Genomic DNA, 18,166 nt, shown 5'->3' on the forward strand with positions numbered 1-18,166 from the left:
TCTTGACGCTAGTATCACCTAGGGAGCTCCTGATCGTTGAACAAAGGAACCTGCAGTGAGAAAATCTAGAGAGAAAGGAGAGGAAGAATAGAGAATAATGTTTTTAGAGAGATAAAAAGTATTTAGATAATGAACTGAGTGTTTTAAATTTTTATTTATACTGTTGGCGTATTTTAACATAAATGCTCGGTCTCATTACTTTAATACATCTACCTACACTTAACATGCTATTTTATGGGTTCTTACATTCTCCCCAACTTCAAAAAATTTTGTCCTTGAAAATTCGCTTATCAGAGAAACGAAACAATCTATTCTCATCACATTCTTTAGTACAACCACTTATTTTCACAAAGATACTACTCCCCACAACCTTACTTAACATGAAAATCTTGCCTCTGTGTTAAAATGCCCTACTGATCAATAATGTAGATTTGGTCTAGCCATCATTCTCAATACAAATCTGAACCTCTAAACCTCATTTAATAAGAATCTTTCTCACATAATCAATCTTGTTGTGTCTGCCACACCGCTAGCCCTCATCTATCCTCTGCTACTTCTTATAATTCTCTTCTAAAGCCTCTACTAGTGTTGACTTCAAATCAACCCTTAACTGATACTCTTTTACCTCCTCTTGCTTCTTGTAAGAACCATTGTCCCACTGACTTGATCATTACAACTTCTGAGTTAACTACCCACTGTTATGATCATGTTCAACTTCAACCACAGGCATTCAGAGTACTTCACCTTGCTTTACTGATCTCTACTCTTGAGTAGCATAGTTTCCAACTATACTATCTCATTACCAAAGTAAAACTCTTCTCCCTTGCAACTTACAAAAAAAAGTGAACATTCCATCTTCGCTCCAACTTGTCAAACTAAACCATATGTATTTCTTGACCCATTTTCTTTCAATCATACTTAGATTTGTAACCTCCTCGGCTTGAGATCACTAGCTTGATTAATACCTACTAACTTATGAAACATCTCAAACTAGGACTGTCCAAATTGTCATTCATTTTGAGAAACAAACTAGTTATAGTATTTCCATTATATTACTGAAATCTCTTTACAACTACACCTCAAACCCTAACCTTCATACTCTTCAACCATCTCTTACTTAATCCTTACAAAACTAAAAACTTGAATCTTCTTCCAACTGCCAATCATAACTAACGCTTGCTCACCCCAAAATTGATACTACAACTTGAAATCATAACTCAATTCACTCTTCACAAACCACTAATCCCATGATTACTAGAACGCTTCACACATACCACCTATCGATAAGAACCTGCCCACTATCATCTGTTGCACTACTTTGATTCCCATGCTTCCTTATTCAACAATACACTGAAAGAACATTTCCTTCATGCAAATTGTAACCTACAAAGATTCACCCTCGAAGGACCTGCTTCAAAAGTGCTTTGATCTTGCAAAAACCTATAGAACTTTTCTCTTCCGTAATAACCTCGTCATTTAATTTCTCCAATAGTGATTCTATTCTACGAAATTGTACTCCCAAGAGCCAATTTATCAAATTGTTTCCCTTGTTTCTCTACTCCTCTCTTGAGATTTATCAAACTTTTAGTTTTCTCCTATAATTACACTAAGTTCAAAACACTACTGCTCTAAACAAACTTCCACCTTCTTCTTGTACTCCATAACTTCAACAGAAATCATCCATAAAGAGATCACTAACACCTGTTCTGTTTCAAACACCACTCCAAAGTGAACTCCACTTCTCCAAATTATAAAAGTCCCATACTAGTTGCAGAACACAAACTGAAACCCTTACACCATAAAGATCTAACTTCTCTTCTCCACTTATCCTTGCTAAATTCTTTTGACTTTTACAACCCTTTGTTTTCACATTTATAACTTGATCCACTTCTAATGCATAACCATTGGTTCTCCTTCTAAAAAAAAACACTTCTTTTTAAGGCCATAACCACCCAAAAACAATTTGACACAATCAAACCTCTCTTGTGATCACACCTTAAACCTAGGAAAGAAAAACATCTCGTCTTCACTTGCGTAATTCCCATAACACTTGTTACCATCTTTCGCTCAACTACAATTGATGCATCGTCCTCGCTTTCCTTCCTTGCCAAGAAATCACTTCCTATAAACCTCAAACCTGAGCTCTTATATCAACTCCACAAATGCCACATCACTTAGAATTCTTCATGTACTCATTAATGCCAACGTAGCTTACAACCTTCTTCCAGAATAACCTTCCTTAATTCAGAATCATCAAAATGCAAACCCTATCTTTAATCCTCTGAACCTTAGAATACACTTAACCCGCAACATAAACCCTTTGACTTTATTTGAACTTACCAACTTACTACCTTCTTTAACTCAACATTCAACATCTACTTCTCTCTTGATCGAATTCAGCCGATCACAAAACATCACCATAAAACCATACCCGAAGAAAACTGACTTTACCACAACATGCCACTTCATAACTCTAAACATCTCAATCAACCTGGATTCTTTAGTCATTCTATATACTCTTTAGCAACTTATACGGTAACTACCCTTTGTCATATGTTCTAAGACCTTTCTTCTATACGAACCACAAATCTTGAAATATCATTCTAAACTTGAATATACCAAATCCACTTGTTGATAAGACCTATCCATCTCCTTCTAATAATCACTTAGCTCAAAACTCTTACAATACTTCAATTCTTTTCAAAGACTTCATGTTCTCTCAACTCAGAAATTTCGACTTTTAATACACCCTCCTTAAATTTGCTCTCTGTCGTACACAACTGTTTCTCAATCTCTTCTTTTTCTAATTCCTTTCTAAATATTGATTACCTTTGGTCCACTTCAGAATTCCTCTTTCCTCCTTAACTTTTCAAACCATCCACCACTTTTCTTATTTAAATCTCAAACGTTGTCGGTACATCGAACCATGTTGCCATTTTTAACTATTGTTGTTCCGTTGCTTACTAACACTTTCTTTTATTATAACCCCCCATGCTACTGATACACCGAACCAAGCTGATTTCTCAAATCTTGCTACACCAATACTTACCCAAATTTTCTCTTTTTATAACCTTTGAATTCAATTCTTCTTTTGAAATGTACTATCTCTGATCTATTGACTTTGTCCTTGAAAACTTCTTTACCCAAAAACATAACTTCTAAATTACCAATATCTCCACCCATCTCGTGAAACTTAAACTCTGGTCTTCCAATTCCTTATCTTCGAGACAAGAAATTGTCTCAAAGGCTTAAACTAATTCTAATGAAAATATACAGGTCAAGTTGTCCTTGAATCTGCATTCCTCTACCACTATAGAGCACAATACACTATGACAAAGGCAAGAACACGACAACAATTACTATAGGAAATAACATTGGAACCCAAACTCTTTCTTTCTCTAAACCTTCAGAATTAAGAAAGAAAAATCATCCCTGGTAAAAGTCATGAGTGTGCATCCTCATCACTCCTATCAAGACGTTTTCTATCCTCAAAACTTCCAGTTAGATACATAATTTTACCATCTAGACTTGGAGAAAATGGTAAAACATACCATTTAGACTCAACTTTCCACTAGAAAGGCACGACAAACCCATAACTCACAGATCATCCTATGGACGAACCGCTCTGATACCATTAATGTAACGTACCAATTTTAGTAATATAAATTACTAAAATGAACATTACATGGATCATGATATAACAAGAACTAAAGATTGACTATGAACAATTTCACCCGAAGAATTAAAGTTCAACCAACTGCAAGTTTCGATTGCCATCCTCTCGCTGCAACAACTGAAAGATTGTATCCCTAAGCTCACACCATTAAGGTGATCATTGCAAAAGAGAAAACAACATACAAGGACATACCACATAAAAACATAGGTAAGCTAGTGTAATTAAAGCTGTCAAAATGGCTTACAACCCGTGGGCTAACCTGGCCCACCACGGGTTCGAGTCGGGTTGGGTTTGAAAAAGTTGTATTTTTGTATTTTTGTATGCAGGTCAGATTTCAACCTGACTCATTTAAACTCGGCTCATTCAGGTTGAATCCGTGGTGGGCCGGGTTGGCCCACCAATCCACCTACCTATTTTTGTTATTAAAATTTAATTTTAATTTGATGAAAAGATATTTATTATTTTTTTGCTTGAAAAAGTTATTTAAGTTTCCTATTTTCAAAATTAATTAAACACCCATGTTGGCAGTGAAATTTGGGATTAAAATTTGTTTAGATTTGAATTATAGAAAGTTTGTAATTTTTTTATTTTAAAAAAATTGTAATTAAGTGAGTCCCAACCCGTTTACCCACCAACACGTGGTGGGTCGGGCTGGGTTCGAATTTATCTGGTTCGCTAGTAAATGAGTCGGATTGGGTTGACTCACTAACTGACAAATCTGTGGTGGGCCAGGTCAGATTACCCATTTTGATAGCTCTAAGTGTAATTAAATATTAATGTGGGAATACAATTCAAACAAGTAAATAAGATACTCATACAACATGTGTAAAACATAAAAACATATATTGACCGACCACTTGACTTGACCATCCGGATAGTATGAATATGTAGTTATGGTTGTTCGTGCACTCATGGATGAAGTAATTGGAAACCCATCAGCTGTCGCACGAGGTTTGCCCGTTATCACTCACCTTAGGTCAAGGTAAAACCCTAGGTTAGGGCCTCTGCATTGTCACGACATGCCTCACCATTTTCTACTTGAGAATCAGTGACCATTAGAATGTCAGGATGAACGCCAAGACTGAGCTTCACATATTCATACTTTTACCACATTGAAACTCACCTCTAAGAAATTTCTCCTTGGAATTCTCTTCCAATCCACATTAGAAATATCATACCGTACTTCAATATCAACATATTTTCTCATACACAATACATTTGAGCAATAGAAATAAACACTCAGAATAAAACATAGAAACAACCTTTTAAAGACCAAATGTATTACATTAGTTTAAGGCCGAAGGGTAAAAACAACCACTACCCATGAACACGACCGAACGGAAAATATCAACATAACCTATGAACAAGACCGAACAGAAAAACACTCATAACCTGTGTACATGATCGAACGGTCATTTAACGAGTAAGGCTCAAGCATGATTCGAATGCAATTTGAGGGTCGAACGCTAGAACAACTGAACACTACAGTTAAACCGAACAATAAGGCTAAGCCGAACACTGTGTACAAGACAAAGTACTAGTGTAAGACCAAGGACTTAGACTATACCAAACACTTAAAGTAAATCGAATACTAAGGTTATATTGAACACCAAGACTTAGACCAAGTCCTGAGAGCAATCTAACACTAGAACTAGTCCTGATAGTAATAGCAAAGCTGAACACTTAGAGCGTAACTGAATACTAATATAAGACCGAACGATATACTAAACCGAATACTTGTACAAGACCGAACGTTATGACTAAACCGAATACTAGTACAAAATCAATTACTAAGAACTTAGACAGAACAATTATAGCTTAGACTGAACACTTTGAGATTAGACCGAATACTAAGAAATTAAACTTAATACTATAGCTTAGACTGGATAATATGGCTAGACTGAATATTAAGAACTTAAACCGAATACTATAGCTTATATTGAATACTCAAAGGTTAGACCGAATACTAATGTAAGACCAATCACTAAAGCATGACGAAACGATCATTAACAGGTAAGGCTCCTTAGAGGTCGAGCACAATTAAGACCGAACACGAGAGTAAAGTCGAATGGTCATCGGCTCACTTTTCTCAGACTGCATAATTGTGCAATATAACTGTAGAATTATTAACTACCTTTAACTTTACCAATTCACAACATTTTTCCTAACTTTTAATCCTTCAAACTTGTAACATGTACCTATTTACACTTAACTAAGAGTATCTAAACATTTCTAACATCATTCAAAAGGGTCTCATATCAGATTCACGCTTCAATTATGCAAAATTATCAACTCAATGACCCAAAATGAATTTCCCTACTTTTGGTACAATTTTGAGTGCCTAAGAGGTTCTAACAAGTCCTAAAATACTTATCTAAACTTTCCCCACCGATCAATTTCATACCTGATCCCAATTCCCCATTTTCACTACTCTACTTCCTCACAATTCATTCGGCACAGTAATCGGGATTCTGCAAAATAAAATCGCATGATCACAGAATTGACAGTCCATACAAAAAATGTCGATCACACAACAATCCAGTTTCATACACATGCAAAACCATCAAATAGCATTTGCATACACCATAAACTAATCAATTAAATTAACTAGCTTCTCTTACCTCTTAACCGAACCAAACAACTTCTATCCTTCCAGAAATTTGCTTACACCTCCAGAAAATTTTAAGAACACCTATAGCTCACCGATTGGTGAGAAGAGACCAACCAAAGGACCAAGAATGAAGTCAGAATTAAGGAGAGAAAGTTGATGAACACATGTAAACAGAAACGTTGCTTGCATGTGCAAAAAAGTTTCAGAATTTCAGAAGAATCAAGGGAGACGAAACTTACTAGCTCTAAACACTAAACTAATCGGTGGAATCAGAAGCTCTTAACGCCAGGATGACCTAGGGAGTTCCTGATTGTTGAACAAAGGAACCTCCAGTGAGAAAATCTAGATAAAAGGGAGACAAAGAATAGAAAATAGTTTTTAGAGAAATAAAAAATATTTAGATAATGAACCGAGTGTTTTAAATTTCTATTTATACTGTTGACTTATTTTAACACAAATGTTCAGTCTCATTACTTTAATACATCTATCTACACTTAACACATTATTTTCTGGATTCTTACACTATATTCTAGAATGTTTTCAAATTTCAATTTTATATTTAGAATGTTTAAGAAATATATTCTTAATTCAGTTTTTTGTTTTATTATTATGGATCTTGTAATTTTAAGACGAGAGAAAATTACATAATTCGTCTAAATATAAAATAGAAAGTAAAAGGTAGTGAGATTGAAAATTCTCATTATAGCCATTCACTGATTGATATCATATTTCATATTACACATTTCAGAATTATGAATGCGTGAAGTAGCATTAAATGACTTTTCAAAATAACCATTCCAGGACGCATACTTGCATAATTTCATATTAAACATTCCCAAAAAAAAATTGTATTCCATAATACTTTTACTATCGCGATATGCTTTAAATAGGGCAATCATTAGCCATTTGTTTTCTGCACCCCATAATTTTTATTTACATTCCCATAATTTTAAAATGACAATTCTACCTTTAATGATATATTTCAACTAGACTTTAGGATTTCTTATTTATTCTAAAAATATTTCAATATAAGTTTTTCAGAACCAATTTTCGAGAACAAGTTTTTCGGAACATAAAAGATGTTTGTTTTTTTAAAACACTACAAAAGAATCCATCTTTCCTTTCCAAATTGAAAAATCTAAAAATATTGAGAATTGAACAATTAAGAACTATTGAAATAAAATGTTTAATATGAAGTTATGCAAGTACGAGTATGAAATTAAGAACTACATGAACATTTCTATAACTCTTTCCATGTATAACTGTTAAAAACTATAGAAATAAAACACATTAGGTGGAAAGAATTAAAGTAAATGAAAGCAGTCGAAAAAGTAAGAGTATGTTCTAATAAAGTGAAAGTAATAACTTTTAAAAAATACATAGAGATTTGAAATAAGTTGAACCCAATTAATCAAATTGTCGAATTTTCTTGAGAAAAACAAATTTTAGTCACCTCTTTTAAACTGTGTCAACCTAATTGGAGATGTACCTAAAACTTTAATTTTAAGATATAATTGTACATTGCAAACATATTAACACGTACTTTTGCTATTGCTAGTAAAATTTTAAACAATTACATGTCACTCTGGACCTTCAATTATTGTCCAGATGGTAAGAAAAGGAAAATGTTAGAACACTAAGTAAAGAATGGAAAGTATTACATTATTAATACACTTCCACCATAACTCTTCAAAAAATCATTTTTTAATAAGTAGAAATCATAAACTAATACTTTTGGAACATTCTCATGCGACCCCACATAAAAAGTATATTATCCTACACTTGAACCCCACACAGTATAATCTTTAGAGACAAAAATGATAAGAATGAACAGCGCAAACGATCGATCTATAAACATTGAAATTTGAATTTTTAACTAAAAGAAGGTGCCATAAAGTGCTATAAAGTATAATCTGCTGCCTATAGGCTAAACAAGATACGGATCCGGATCATATAAGAACAAATTACTGCTATAAATTAAGCAATAAAGCTTCTTTCTCATCTTTTTATAAACAAAAAGACAGTGATTAGTTTAAAGAGGTGCAGGGTTTGATATCACAAGCAAAGCCTGAGAGATAACATTTTCCGGTGAGAAATGTGAAAACAAAATAAAATAAGGATAGGATGATGATTTCATAATGTTCAATATTTTCAAACAACCTGATGAAAATATTGAATAACAATTTGACAAAAGAGAGAGTAACTCGATAAGCTTCACTTGCTCCCACCCAAATATTCTTTCAAGCGAAAGCCATAACATAATAATATCATAAAGCAACATGCTTCTTTTGCTTTCAAGATCTCCATGAACGGATGCTTTGACACAAGGTACATCTACACGGAAAAACTAAGAAATGACATAAAAGGTGAAAGGGAAAAAGAGAATTTTCACCAGCTCTACGCTTTGCCATTGGTCTTTGGGGATGGTTGAGGAAACTGATGGTGATAAGGAGATGCATAGGTACCATTTGGTATAGAAAGACTCCTTTGCTGCTGTCCGTTGCGGCTGAGCAATGCTCCTTGTGTTCGACCGTTTCTTGTGTTGGGGCTCGCTCCGATGCGGTCGGCTTGCATCGTCTGGTAATAATATGATGAGCTTGCCATGTCCTTGAGGTTTGGCAAAGGCTTCAAAGCTTCTACAACTTCACTCATCAGAGGCCTGGATTTTGGATCTCTACAAAGGCAGTGAGCAGCTAGTTGGGCAGCTTTCTGAGCACCTTTCACCGAAAAGTGCCCTTCCAAACGAGGGTCTATCAACTTGTAGAACCTTCTCCTCTCTCCCAGATGCGGCCGAGCCCATTCCACAAGGTTATGCTCACCATTGGGTCTGTGTTTGTCCATGGATCTTCTCCCAGTCAACATCTCAAGTAGTACCACTCCAAAACTGTACACATCACTTTTTGATGTAAGATGACCTGCAACACGAGTAAATGTTATTAGAATTTAAGCAATTAGATATTGGATGGATTGTGTTTAAATGCATTTGGAAAAAACATAACTGAAACTTAAACTCCAATTTTGTAAGTCATAAACATTATGAAAACACAACTGAAGATATCAAACCTATCAATACAATTGATCATCGGACAGGGAGAAAATAGAGAGATCAACTAATTTACTGTCTTAATCATAAATTTGTCTAGAGTGGAACACAAATACTATCAGAGATAAAGAGCTTAATACATTCCCAACATTAAAACAGTCCCACCAGGAACTATGTTTACAATTTTTGTTCCGAATTTTGTTAAAAGTAATGATCATCAATAAAAAAACTAACTTAGTGGATGAAAAATACCTAACAAAATAAAGTCAGATAGAAATAGCATCAACGCCTAAGCATTCAAGACTTTATAGATAAAATGATAAATAATTAACTAAAACGTTCAGATTTGGAAGTGCTATATCAACCAAAACTTACCTGTCATGACATATTCTGGTGCTGCATAGCCATAGGTTCCCATCACTCGAGTAGACACATGGGTTTTATCACCTTCTGGGCCATCTTTGGCAAGACCAAAGTCTGAGAGCTTGGCGTTGTACTCCTGAATTTGTACAAAATGTTAGATGAACAAAAAGGGAAACATATGTACTGATAATGTAGTTTTTTGCACTTACTGCATCTAATAGTATATTTGAAGTTTTAAAATCCCTATATATTACTGGTCGATCGGCTTCTTCATGAAGAAAAGCAAGACCCTTAGCAGCTCCAAGGGCAATTTTCATTCTAATGGACCATGGAAGAGGCAGGGATCCTACATATGGCATAATTTCAACTTGAGAACATGAACAAAAAAAGGACATAGTCCAAACATAAAATATACAACAGTAATCATGAGTTACAAGTGAGATACTTAAAGAAACAAAAGCAGTTAATGGAATCATTATAATGGTATATTTTAGGTTCATGCATCACTCTAAATAGATCACTACAGCAGTGTAGTACAAGTACTGTATTATGAAACCCCTTTTCCCTTGTACGTGGAGAAAATATCTCCAAGCCAAACTAACAAAAGTTTCTAACCTGCCTTCTGTGGAGAGGGAACCATCCTGTACGAGAGAAATCCACTAGGGTTGTTCATTTGATGTTTATAAAAAATTCAAGGTGCAGTAGTTGTCTAACTATTATTCTCAAAGAAGAAACTGTGGAAACTGATTAGATGGAAAAGGGTAACTTACTCCTAAACAGATGATTTTCTAGGCTACCCCGAGGCATGAACTCATAAACTAGCAACCTTTGATCATCTTCAATGCAGTAACCTACAAGTTTAACAAGGTTTGGATGAACTAGATCGCCAAGAAAATTTACTTCAGCCTGTCATGTTATCCAAAGGAGAATGATCATTAGAAATGTAGAAAGTAGATAATAATAGAACAAAAGAAAAGTTTTGAAAATGTGCAAACCAGCCATTCTTTATGACCCTGGAGCCCATCATGGTTGAGGGTTTTTACAGCAACAGTAAGCCCTGTGCCAGGTTTCACGGGAGCAGTTCCATTTTCTTCAATCCAACCCTTGAAAACACAACCAAACCCACCTTCACCAAGAAAACTTTCAGGCCGAAAATTTCTGGTAGCTAACTTAAGATCATTGAAAGAGAACTTTCGCAGCCTGGAAGCAATTTTAAGCTCCTCTTCAAGTTTGGAAGTGGATGAATTACTTTCTGCGTTACTAGTGGTTGTAGAAGAGACTGCCGGAGCTGTTGGTTGGTCTCTACTAGTATCATTAGTTGATTTACTTTCCGCTAATGGGAAGCCACCAAGAGAGAATTTTTAAAAAAAAAAGAGTATTAGGACCAGTAGAAAACAAAAACTATTGCCCCATGCATTATAGATTTTATAATAGATTCGAAAAGTCAGAATTAAACACAACCTCCGGTAATTTGCCTTCTAAGCATATATGTGAAATTCAGTTATGCCGATGGAGTAAATTCCTTCCGTATATCTAATCTCAAGTTCGTATGATAGTAATAACCTACCACAACCAATGTCAAATCTGTCACTTATGCATTTCCTAGCCAGTCTAAATTTTAGATTTTTTACATCGGCTTCTCACTTTGAACCAGAAAATCACACATGGTGGTGGGTAAAGAAAACATTCTATTGATGAAGCTAACATGTGCACTGTCATATCTCGTGGGATTAAAAATGTAATTCACGGCAGTTCTGTATAAACATGAATGAAAAATCCCAAAATCACATTTCAATTTCAACTTTGTTTTGCTGCAGCCCCAAACAGCACCCATGTCAATCCTAACGTTTGTGTATCATTTGACATCACATAGCATGGTAAATTTCAACCAGGTAGCAAGCAAAACAGGTGAACAATCGTGCATTGGGTGCTCAAGATAGAATTCTCAAACCCCAAGACAAACTAACAACTAAAACAAAAAATGGGGGAAGCTTATGCACCCACAAAATCAATGACAAGCACATTAACATAGATGGAAATTCCAAGCACATCATCACAAGAACAAGAACAAAAGCAATATCAGTACCAACTCTTGCAAGTAAATAGTAATGATTACCATAATGAGTACTGGTGCCACTGCCACTGACAGAGGTGTCGACCTTGGATCTTGAGGAAATGCAGCTACCAATAAACCTGAGCCTAAGCCAACAACCAGACCCAGCCCCTTCCACTTCCTCATCCCCTTTCTTCTTCTTCCTCCCCTTTGATTTGCACACAGCCCAAGGCTCCACCACCTTACCATTCTCAGCACCCAAACCCATCTCTACTAGTTCCTAGACAACCAAACCCAGATATCATCAATTCCAAATACCACCTCCCCCTACCCTCCCACTAACCCAGATGGTAAATTCCCAAATAAAACCTAAAGATCACAACTTTACGACCCAACAACCCTTGAAACGAGTAACCCAGGAGACCCAGAAATAGAGACCGAAAGGGGGAAAAGTAACAGATCACATTAAATAAGTGAAAATACCAAAACAAAAAAAGGGAAAAAAGAAAACTTGAAGGGTAGATAGATTGGGAATTGGGAAATGAAAAGTGAAGTGAGGAGAGTGGGGGCAGAAAGAACAGAGTGAACAGCACCTGGGCTGAACTCAGTAATCTCCGCTCAAAGATACATAACTGAAATGGGTCCTCCTCTGCAACAATAGCACAACACACACCATGCTCAACAAAAAATTATGATTTTTCTTTTAAATTAAACATATTAATAATATTTAAGACAGTTTCCTAAATTTAAATATTTGGATAATACTGAGGTAGCAGTTACAAGTTACAAGTTCTCTCTCTTGGTTTGTTTTGTTGCTATATGATAAGACTGTGATTTTGTTAATTAGATTAATTTTATTATTGTAATGTAACGATAAATATTAGTTAAATTTATTGTTACAAGAATAAAATAGATATTTTTATTACCAAATACTTTATAACTAAATAAGAGTTTGTAACTGTAAAAGAAGAGTGGACCTCATCAGGTAGAGCCAGAACACCATATTTCAGAAGTAGCACTTATCATGTGTGTTTTTAATATTTCGTAACAGTCCCTCTTTGCTGTAAAAGGAGTGTATATAAATACTATTTAAATATGTAATCACAGTTTAGTTTAACTCATTGATTGTTTTAATATATTTATTAAATACTTATGCTAATGTTTAAATCGTTATTTTAAAATCTATCATATATATAGAAGAACTGTAATGTTATTTTTGATAAATTTAATGCTATTTATAACATAATTTATTTGATTATTTTAAATATTGATGTATATTTCGAAATTTATGAATTATAATTAAATTAAAAGTTTAATACTTGATTCTTATTTTTGTTAGTTTTATTTAACGTGGTTTTTGATTTTCAGCTATTCAAAGTTTTTTTTTTTTTAATTTTTGTAATTTTTGTTTAATGTAATTATTTTTTTTATCGCATCTAAATCGTTAATGACACATTATCTGTGTGGGTCATCCGTAAATGATGTGTCTATTTTTTCTGACGTGATTGTCCATGGCGGTGATGCGATTAGAGTTTCTAGTTTGTGATTTGGCTTTCCATGACGGTGCGCAGGTGGATTTCGCAATTAGGATATTTTGGTTCGCGATTTGGGCTTGTGTTTGTAGGTGACTGATGTGAGGGTTTTGTGATTCTTGATGCTTCCATGGTTGATAGCAATGATGATTCACGAGTTGGGTTTTGTAGCTGTGAGAATATGTGGTAGTTGAACAAACATGGTGCCTCACCATAGTTGATTTGATTTGCAGTGATGGAGATGTTAGGTTTCATTTCCAATTTGTGGTCTTTGGCTTTTTGATTTGTACTTTAGAACTTGCAATAAAGCTTCGTGTTGAAGAGGCACGAAATGGGTCGTTAGGGTTTCGTTGTGGCTTCTATTAGTGGTGCGAGGAAGTGGTGGCTAATAGAGGTTTCTATGATGGATTGTAGTTGCACTGTTGATGGTTTCACGTTTGGTTTGGATGGTTGGCCATGGAAGTTCTCCCGGTCTAATGCGCGATTTATGATTTTTCACAAGTTTCTTGTTAGGTTACAGATCTGCAATTTACGGCTTGCTTGAAGAAGATACTGGATGTCTTGCGATAGTGGTACGAGGATATGGTATGAGGAAGAAGATGGTGGTACATTGCAGTGACGTAGTGACGAAAAGGAAGCTTTTAATGACCGATGATGCGACGACGATGAAATCAAGGATGTTGAGAAAAAAATGAGATGATGTGGTAGTAAATTGAACAAAAATTACAAAAGTTAGGATAATTTAAATACTCGAAAGAGTCAATGACTACTTTGAACAAAATTAATAAAAATAGAGACCAAAATAAGTATTAAACCTAAATTAAATTTTCATGTAAGCTTAATTTATTTAATATTTCATGGGCTATGTGCTAAAATGATTGATGCAAATACTAAATAAATAAGTTTGTCTTACTTCTTTGTCTATAGTGTAAACAGAAAAAGAGTATATTGGATATGAGGAGTAATAGATTTGGACTTTTAGAAAAGAAGAGTTTGGGATCGAGCTTCGTAAAAGAAGGTGGGACTTTTAGAAAAGAAGAGTTTGGGATCGAGCTTAGTAAAAGAAGGTGGGCAAAGAACAATATGTGTGTGTGCTCTTTTTTTTCAATTGGTGCATTTTAGCAATGTGTATCGGATTTTAGTAGACAAAAATACCCTCATATATTATGGATTCTAAGTTTTAAGGTCATGGGTACAAGAAACCCCTAACCCTTACTCACCCCTCTCTCATCCATCATTCCTCTCCACCTTTTCTCTTTCATCTCTCTCGCTCCAACATTTTCTCTGTCATCCCTACAGTAGTCCCAACTGAAAAAAAATCATAAACACTCACCTAACCCTAATCCACATTCCTCACTTATCCAAATTGTTTCTCTCATTTCCATCCTCTCTCACATCAACACCTAGCAATCCGCGACACCGCAATTTGTTGCTCTTACTCTGTTGGTTCATTTGTTTTCCACTTTAATAACAAAATAATTAATGATGTTGATATTGATTTTTGATTGGAGGACCGTGTTATATCTTTTCCCTTTTGATTGTTATTAAATTTGTAAAAAACTAAAGTCTACAATAATTTCAATTATTTCAAAACTAAAAAAAAAAACAAGAACCCCCCACAAAAAAAGACGTTAGCATCAACCCATAATAGTTGCAAAGCATTTAGTTTCTTAATACCAATTTTGATAAAATCATAGAAATGAAAGGAGTAGAAGTTAAACAATGAGCGTGATGATAACAAATTTATTGAGTTTAAATTCCAATTTGAAATTCAGTGCGTTTTGTTTTTCTTAATTTCACTTCTGCGATAAATGATAAATCAGAATCAAAACATCATGTTTATATTTGTTGGGGGAAGGTTCGACACACACATAGATCTCCACACTTGGTAAGATATTGTTCGCTTTGGGTCAAGCCCTCACGGATTTGCTTTTGGTACCACTCCAAATATGTGTATGTAAACCTATGTCCAACTCTTCTTTTACTCGATGTGAAACTTTGTTTGTATCCCAACATCCTCCCTCAAACAAAGGACTATGGTCTCCTTCCTCCCCCGCTGCGGAAGTCTTCTTAGTTTTTTCATCCCGAGTACACCATGGTCAACACTGAGCATTTCTTTGCCCTCTTTCACGATCCATGGTCACAACACTTGAGCATCTCTTTGTTCTCCACCTCTCATGAGTCATATGGTGAATCTACCACTGGCCACCTGCCTGACTTCACCTGATCATGGGGGGATGTACTCGTCTGGGCCCGACCCCCAAAACTGAACCAGTGGCTCTGATACCACTGTTGAGGGGAGGTTCGATAGACACATAGATCTCAACACACTAGTGGAAAAACACTGTTTAACGTCGGTTATTTTGGGCCTTTAACGTCTTATTCACAACCGACATCAATACCGGTGACGTCAATGAGACGTCGGATATCCATATAACAGATAATAACGTCAGTTAGTGTCATGTCCGACGTCATTAGACGTCGGTATAGGCCTAACCCGACGTCTAAAGGCACAATATAGACGTCAAATAAAGCAATAACTGATGTCTAAGAGAACATAAAGACTTCGAACATGTCACTGACCGCCATCTAATGTCACTATTAGACGTCGGTGTATGCATTAACCGACGTCTAACATAGACATTGTGTTTTAGTGCAGTTTTGTTCCTGTCTTTGGACAGCCCAGTAGCACATTATTTCTTTGCTAGTTTCCCTCGAAAAAAAGCTTGCCTCTTTTGAATTTCTCATGGCATTTCGAACCAAAACCGACCCTGGATCTTTGCTTAGTTCCATTTTCAACCGCAAGAGGGAAAAATTACGGTGAAACGATAACTAAACAACGACCCAGGGTCATTTTTGGGTCGAAACGCCACGAGAAATCCAAAACCGCCGCTTTTTCTAGGAAGCAGCTAGCAAAGGAAGAATGTGATACTGCGTTACCCCAAGAGAGGAACAAAACTACACTAAAACACAACACAAGGAAAACAAATTTTAATCAATTGAACCAAAAGATAATCGATGAAAGACTGAACAATGTTTAAACGGTAACCATAAAAAAACACACACCTGAGATGCAATGTTGCAAGAGAGAAAAAGGAGAGGAGGAAGACTTTGCATGATGTTATAAAAAACAATAATGCAATGTCGCAAGAAAGAAAAATGAGAGGAGTCGCAAGAGAGAAAAAGGAGATGAGGAAGACGATGATATCAGAAACTGCAATGTCGCGAAGAGTCTGCAGTTTATTTAAAATGAAATGGGGCGTCAGTTGCTCTAGAGACCGACGTCGATAGTCACCTAGACGTCGGTTATCTAACTAATTCAACGTCCAAGATAACATCTAAAGTGACTTTTCGAATGCCCATTAAACGTCGGTCACCAAGGGAGCCGACGTCTAGGGCACTGAACCGATTGACGTTTCTTTTCCTGTCAAGGAAGTAGACGACAGTTGTGAAGGGGCGTCGATGTCTATTTTGCAGGCACATAATTAATTACAGTTGTGAAGGGGCGCCGACGTCGGGTCTTTGCTGTCGGACATCGAAGTGCCTCGGAGTTTGATGAACATAATTAATTACAGGCACATAGACGTCGCGCGCCCAAAAATGCGACGTCTATTTTGCAGAAATTTTTGTCTTCCCGCTTTCCAGACAGGCCATAAACGTCAATTTTTGTCTACCGGACGTCTAAGCGCCTGTGAATCAAGTGAACAACATTAATTGCAGTCAAGTAGACGTCGGCCCCCCATCACAACCGACGTCCATGGTGCAGGAGAAGTCTCTCTTCTCGCCTACCTCATTACATTGGACGTCGGCTTAGGGCACAACTGACGTGTGCTATATATTAGACATCGTGTTACTGTGAAACCGACGTCTAGGTTACCATCTTATTTATAGTAATGCCACCGGTCATCATATGACGTTGGTGATCCTATAACAGACGTCTATGCGCTGACGTTAAATAACATTTTTCCACTAGTGACACTTGGTAAGATATTGTTCGCTTTGGGCCAAGCCCTCACGGATTTGCTTTTGGTACCACTCCAAAAGGCCTCTTACCATTGGAGCTATCTATGTGTATATAAACCTATGTCCAACTCTTCTTTTACTCGATGACTTTGTTTATATCCCAACAATATTGACCAAACAAGTTGGAGATGTGAATTGTTTAAAATAAACTTACATGATGTGATTTACTTTGAAAGTAATTTTCTGGTGCAACTGAGAGCTAACAAGTTCATTATGACTAGTTTCTAATTTTTTCAGTTGAAGCTACAATAGAGATGACAAAGAAAATGTTCGAATGAGAGAGATGAAAAAGAAATGGTTGAGAAGAATGAGGGAGGTGAGTAAGAGTTCAGGGGTTTCTTGTTTTTTTTTTAGTTTTGATAATGAAAATTATTCAAATACCCTTTACTTTAAAACTTAGAATCCATTATTTTTGTCTACTAAAACTCGGTACATATTGTTAAAATGTACTAACCGAAAAAAGAGCGTAAGTAAATTTAGCAAAATATATATATATATATATATAGAGAGAGAGAGAGAAGAGAGAGAGAGGGAGAGAGAGAGAGAGAGAGTGTTTCGTATTATTTAGGATATACTATGGAATTATTTCGAATAAGTAATGGAGTGAATTAAACTGATTATATAATAAATTTTATGTTCATGATTTTATATGATTCAGTGAAAAGTATTTTAAATTTATATTATTAAAATAGAGTGTTATGATGTTTGAGTTAATTTTTTATTTTAAAAAATGTGAGTTTATTTGGGGTCAAATAATATAGAAAAGCTGTTTGTATGTTATATAAATTTTCACATTATGTTATTTTTTACTTGGTATTAAATAACAACTGTGAGTTTTATTTGATTTTGGAATTTCTACTTTATA

General features: G+C 35.4%; 1 protein-coding gene across 1 annotated transcript; it reads right to left on the bottom strand.

Annotated features, from left to right (window-relative positions):
- Nucleotides 1-8,383: 8,383 nt before the first annotated feature.
- LOC106777638 (probable serine/threonine-protein kinase PIX7) lies at nucleotides 8,384-12,356 on the bottom strand. Its single transcript, XM_014665300.2, has 7 exons — nucleotides 12,340-12,356; nucleotides 11,810-12,026; nucleotides 10,689-11,026; nucleotides 10,464-10,599; nucleotides 9,903-10,039; nucleotides 9,706-9,829; nucleotides 8,384-9,202 (listed from the first exon to the last, which is right to left on the bottom strand). Exons 2-7 carry the CDS (start codon nucleotides 12,012-12,014, stop codon nucleotides 8,685-8,687), a joined length of 1,458 nt encoding a protein of 485 aa, XP_014520786.1. The 5' UTR covers nucleotides 12,015-12,026; nucleotides 12,340-12,356; the 3' UTR covers nucleotides 8,384-8,684.
- Nucleotides 12,357-18,166: the final 5,810 nt, after the last annotated feature.

The sequence above is a fragment of the Vigna radiata genome, chromosome 11 (genome assembly GCF_000741045.1).
Source record: "Vigna radiata var. radiata cultivar VC1973A chromosome 11, Vradiata_ver6, whole genome shotgun sequence".
Lineage (NCBI taxonomy): Eukaryota > Viridiplantae > Streptophyta > Magnoliopsida > Fabales > Fabaceae > Vigna > Vigna radiata.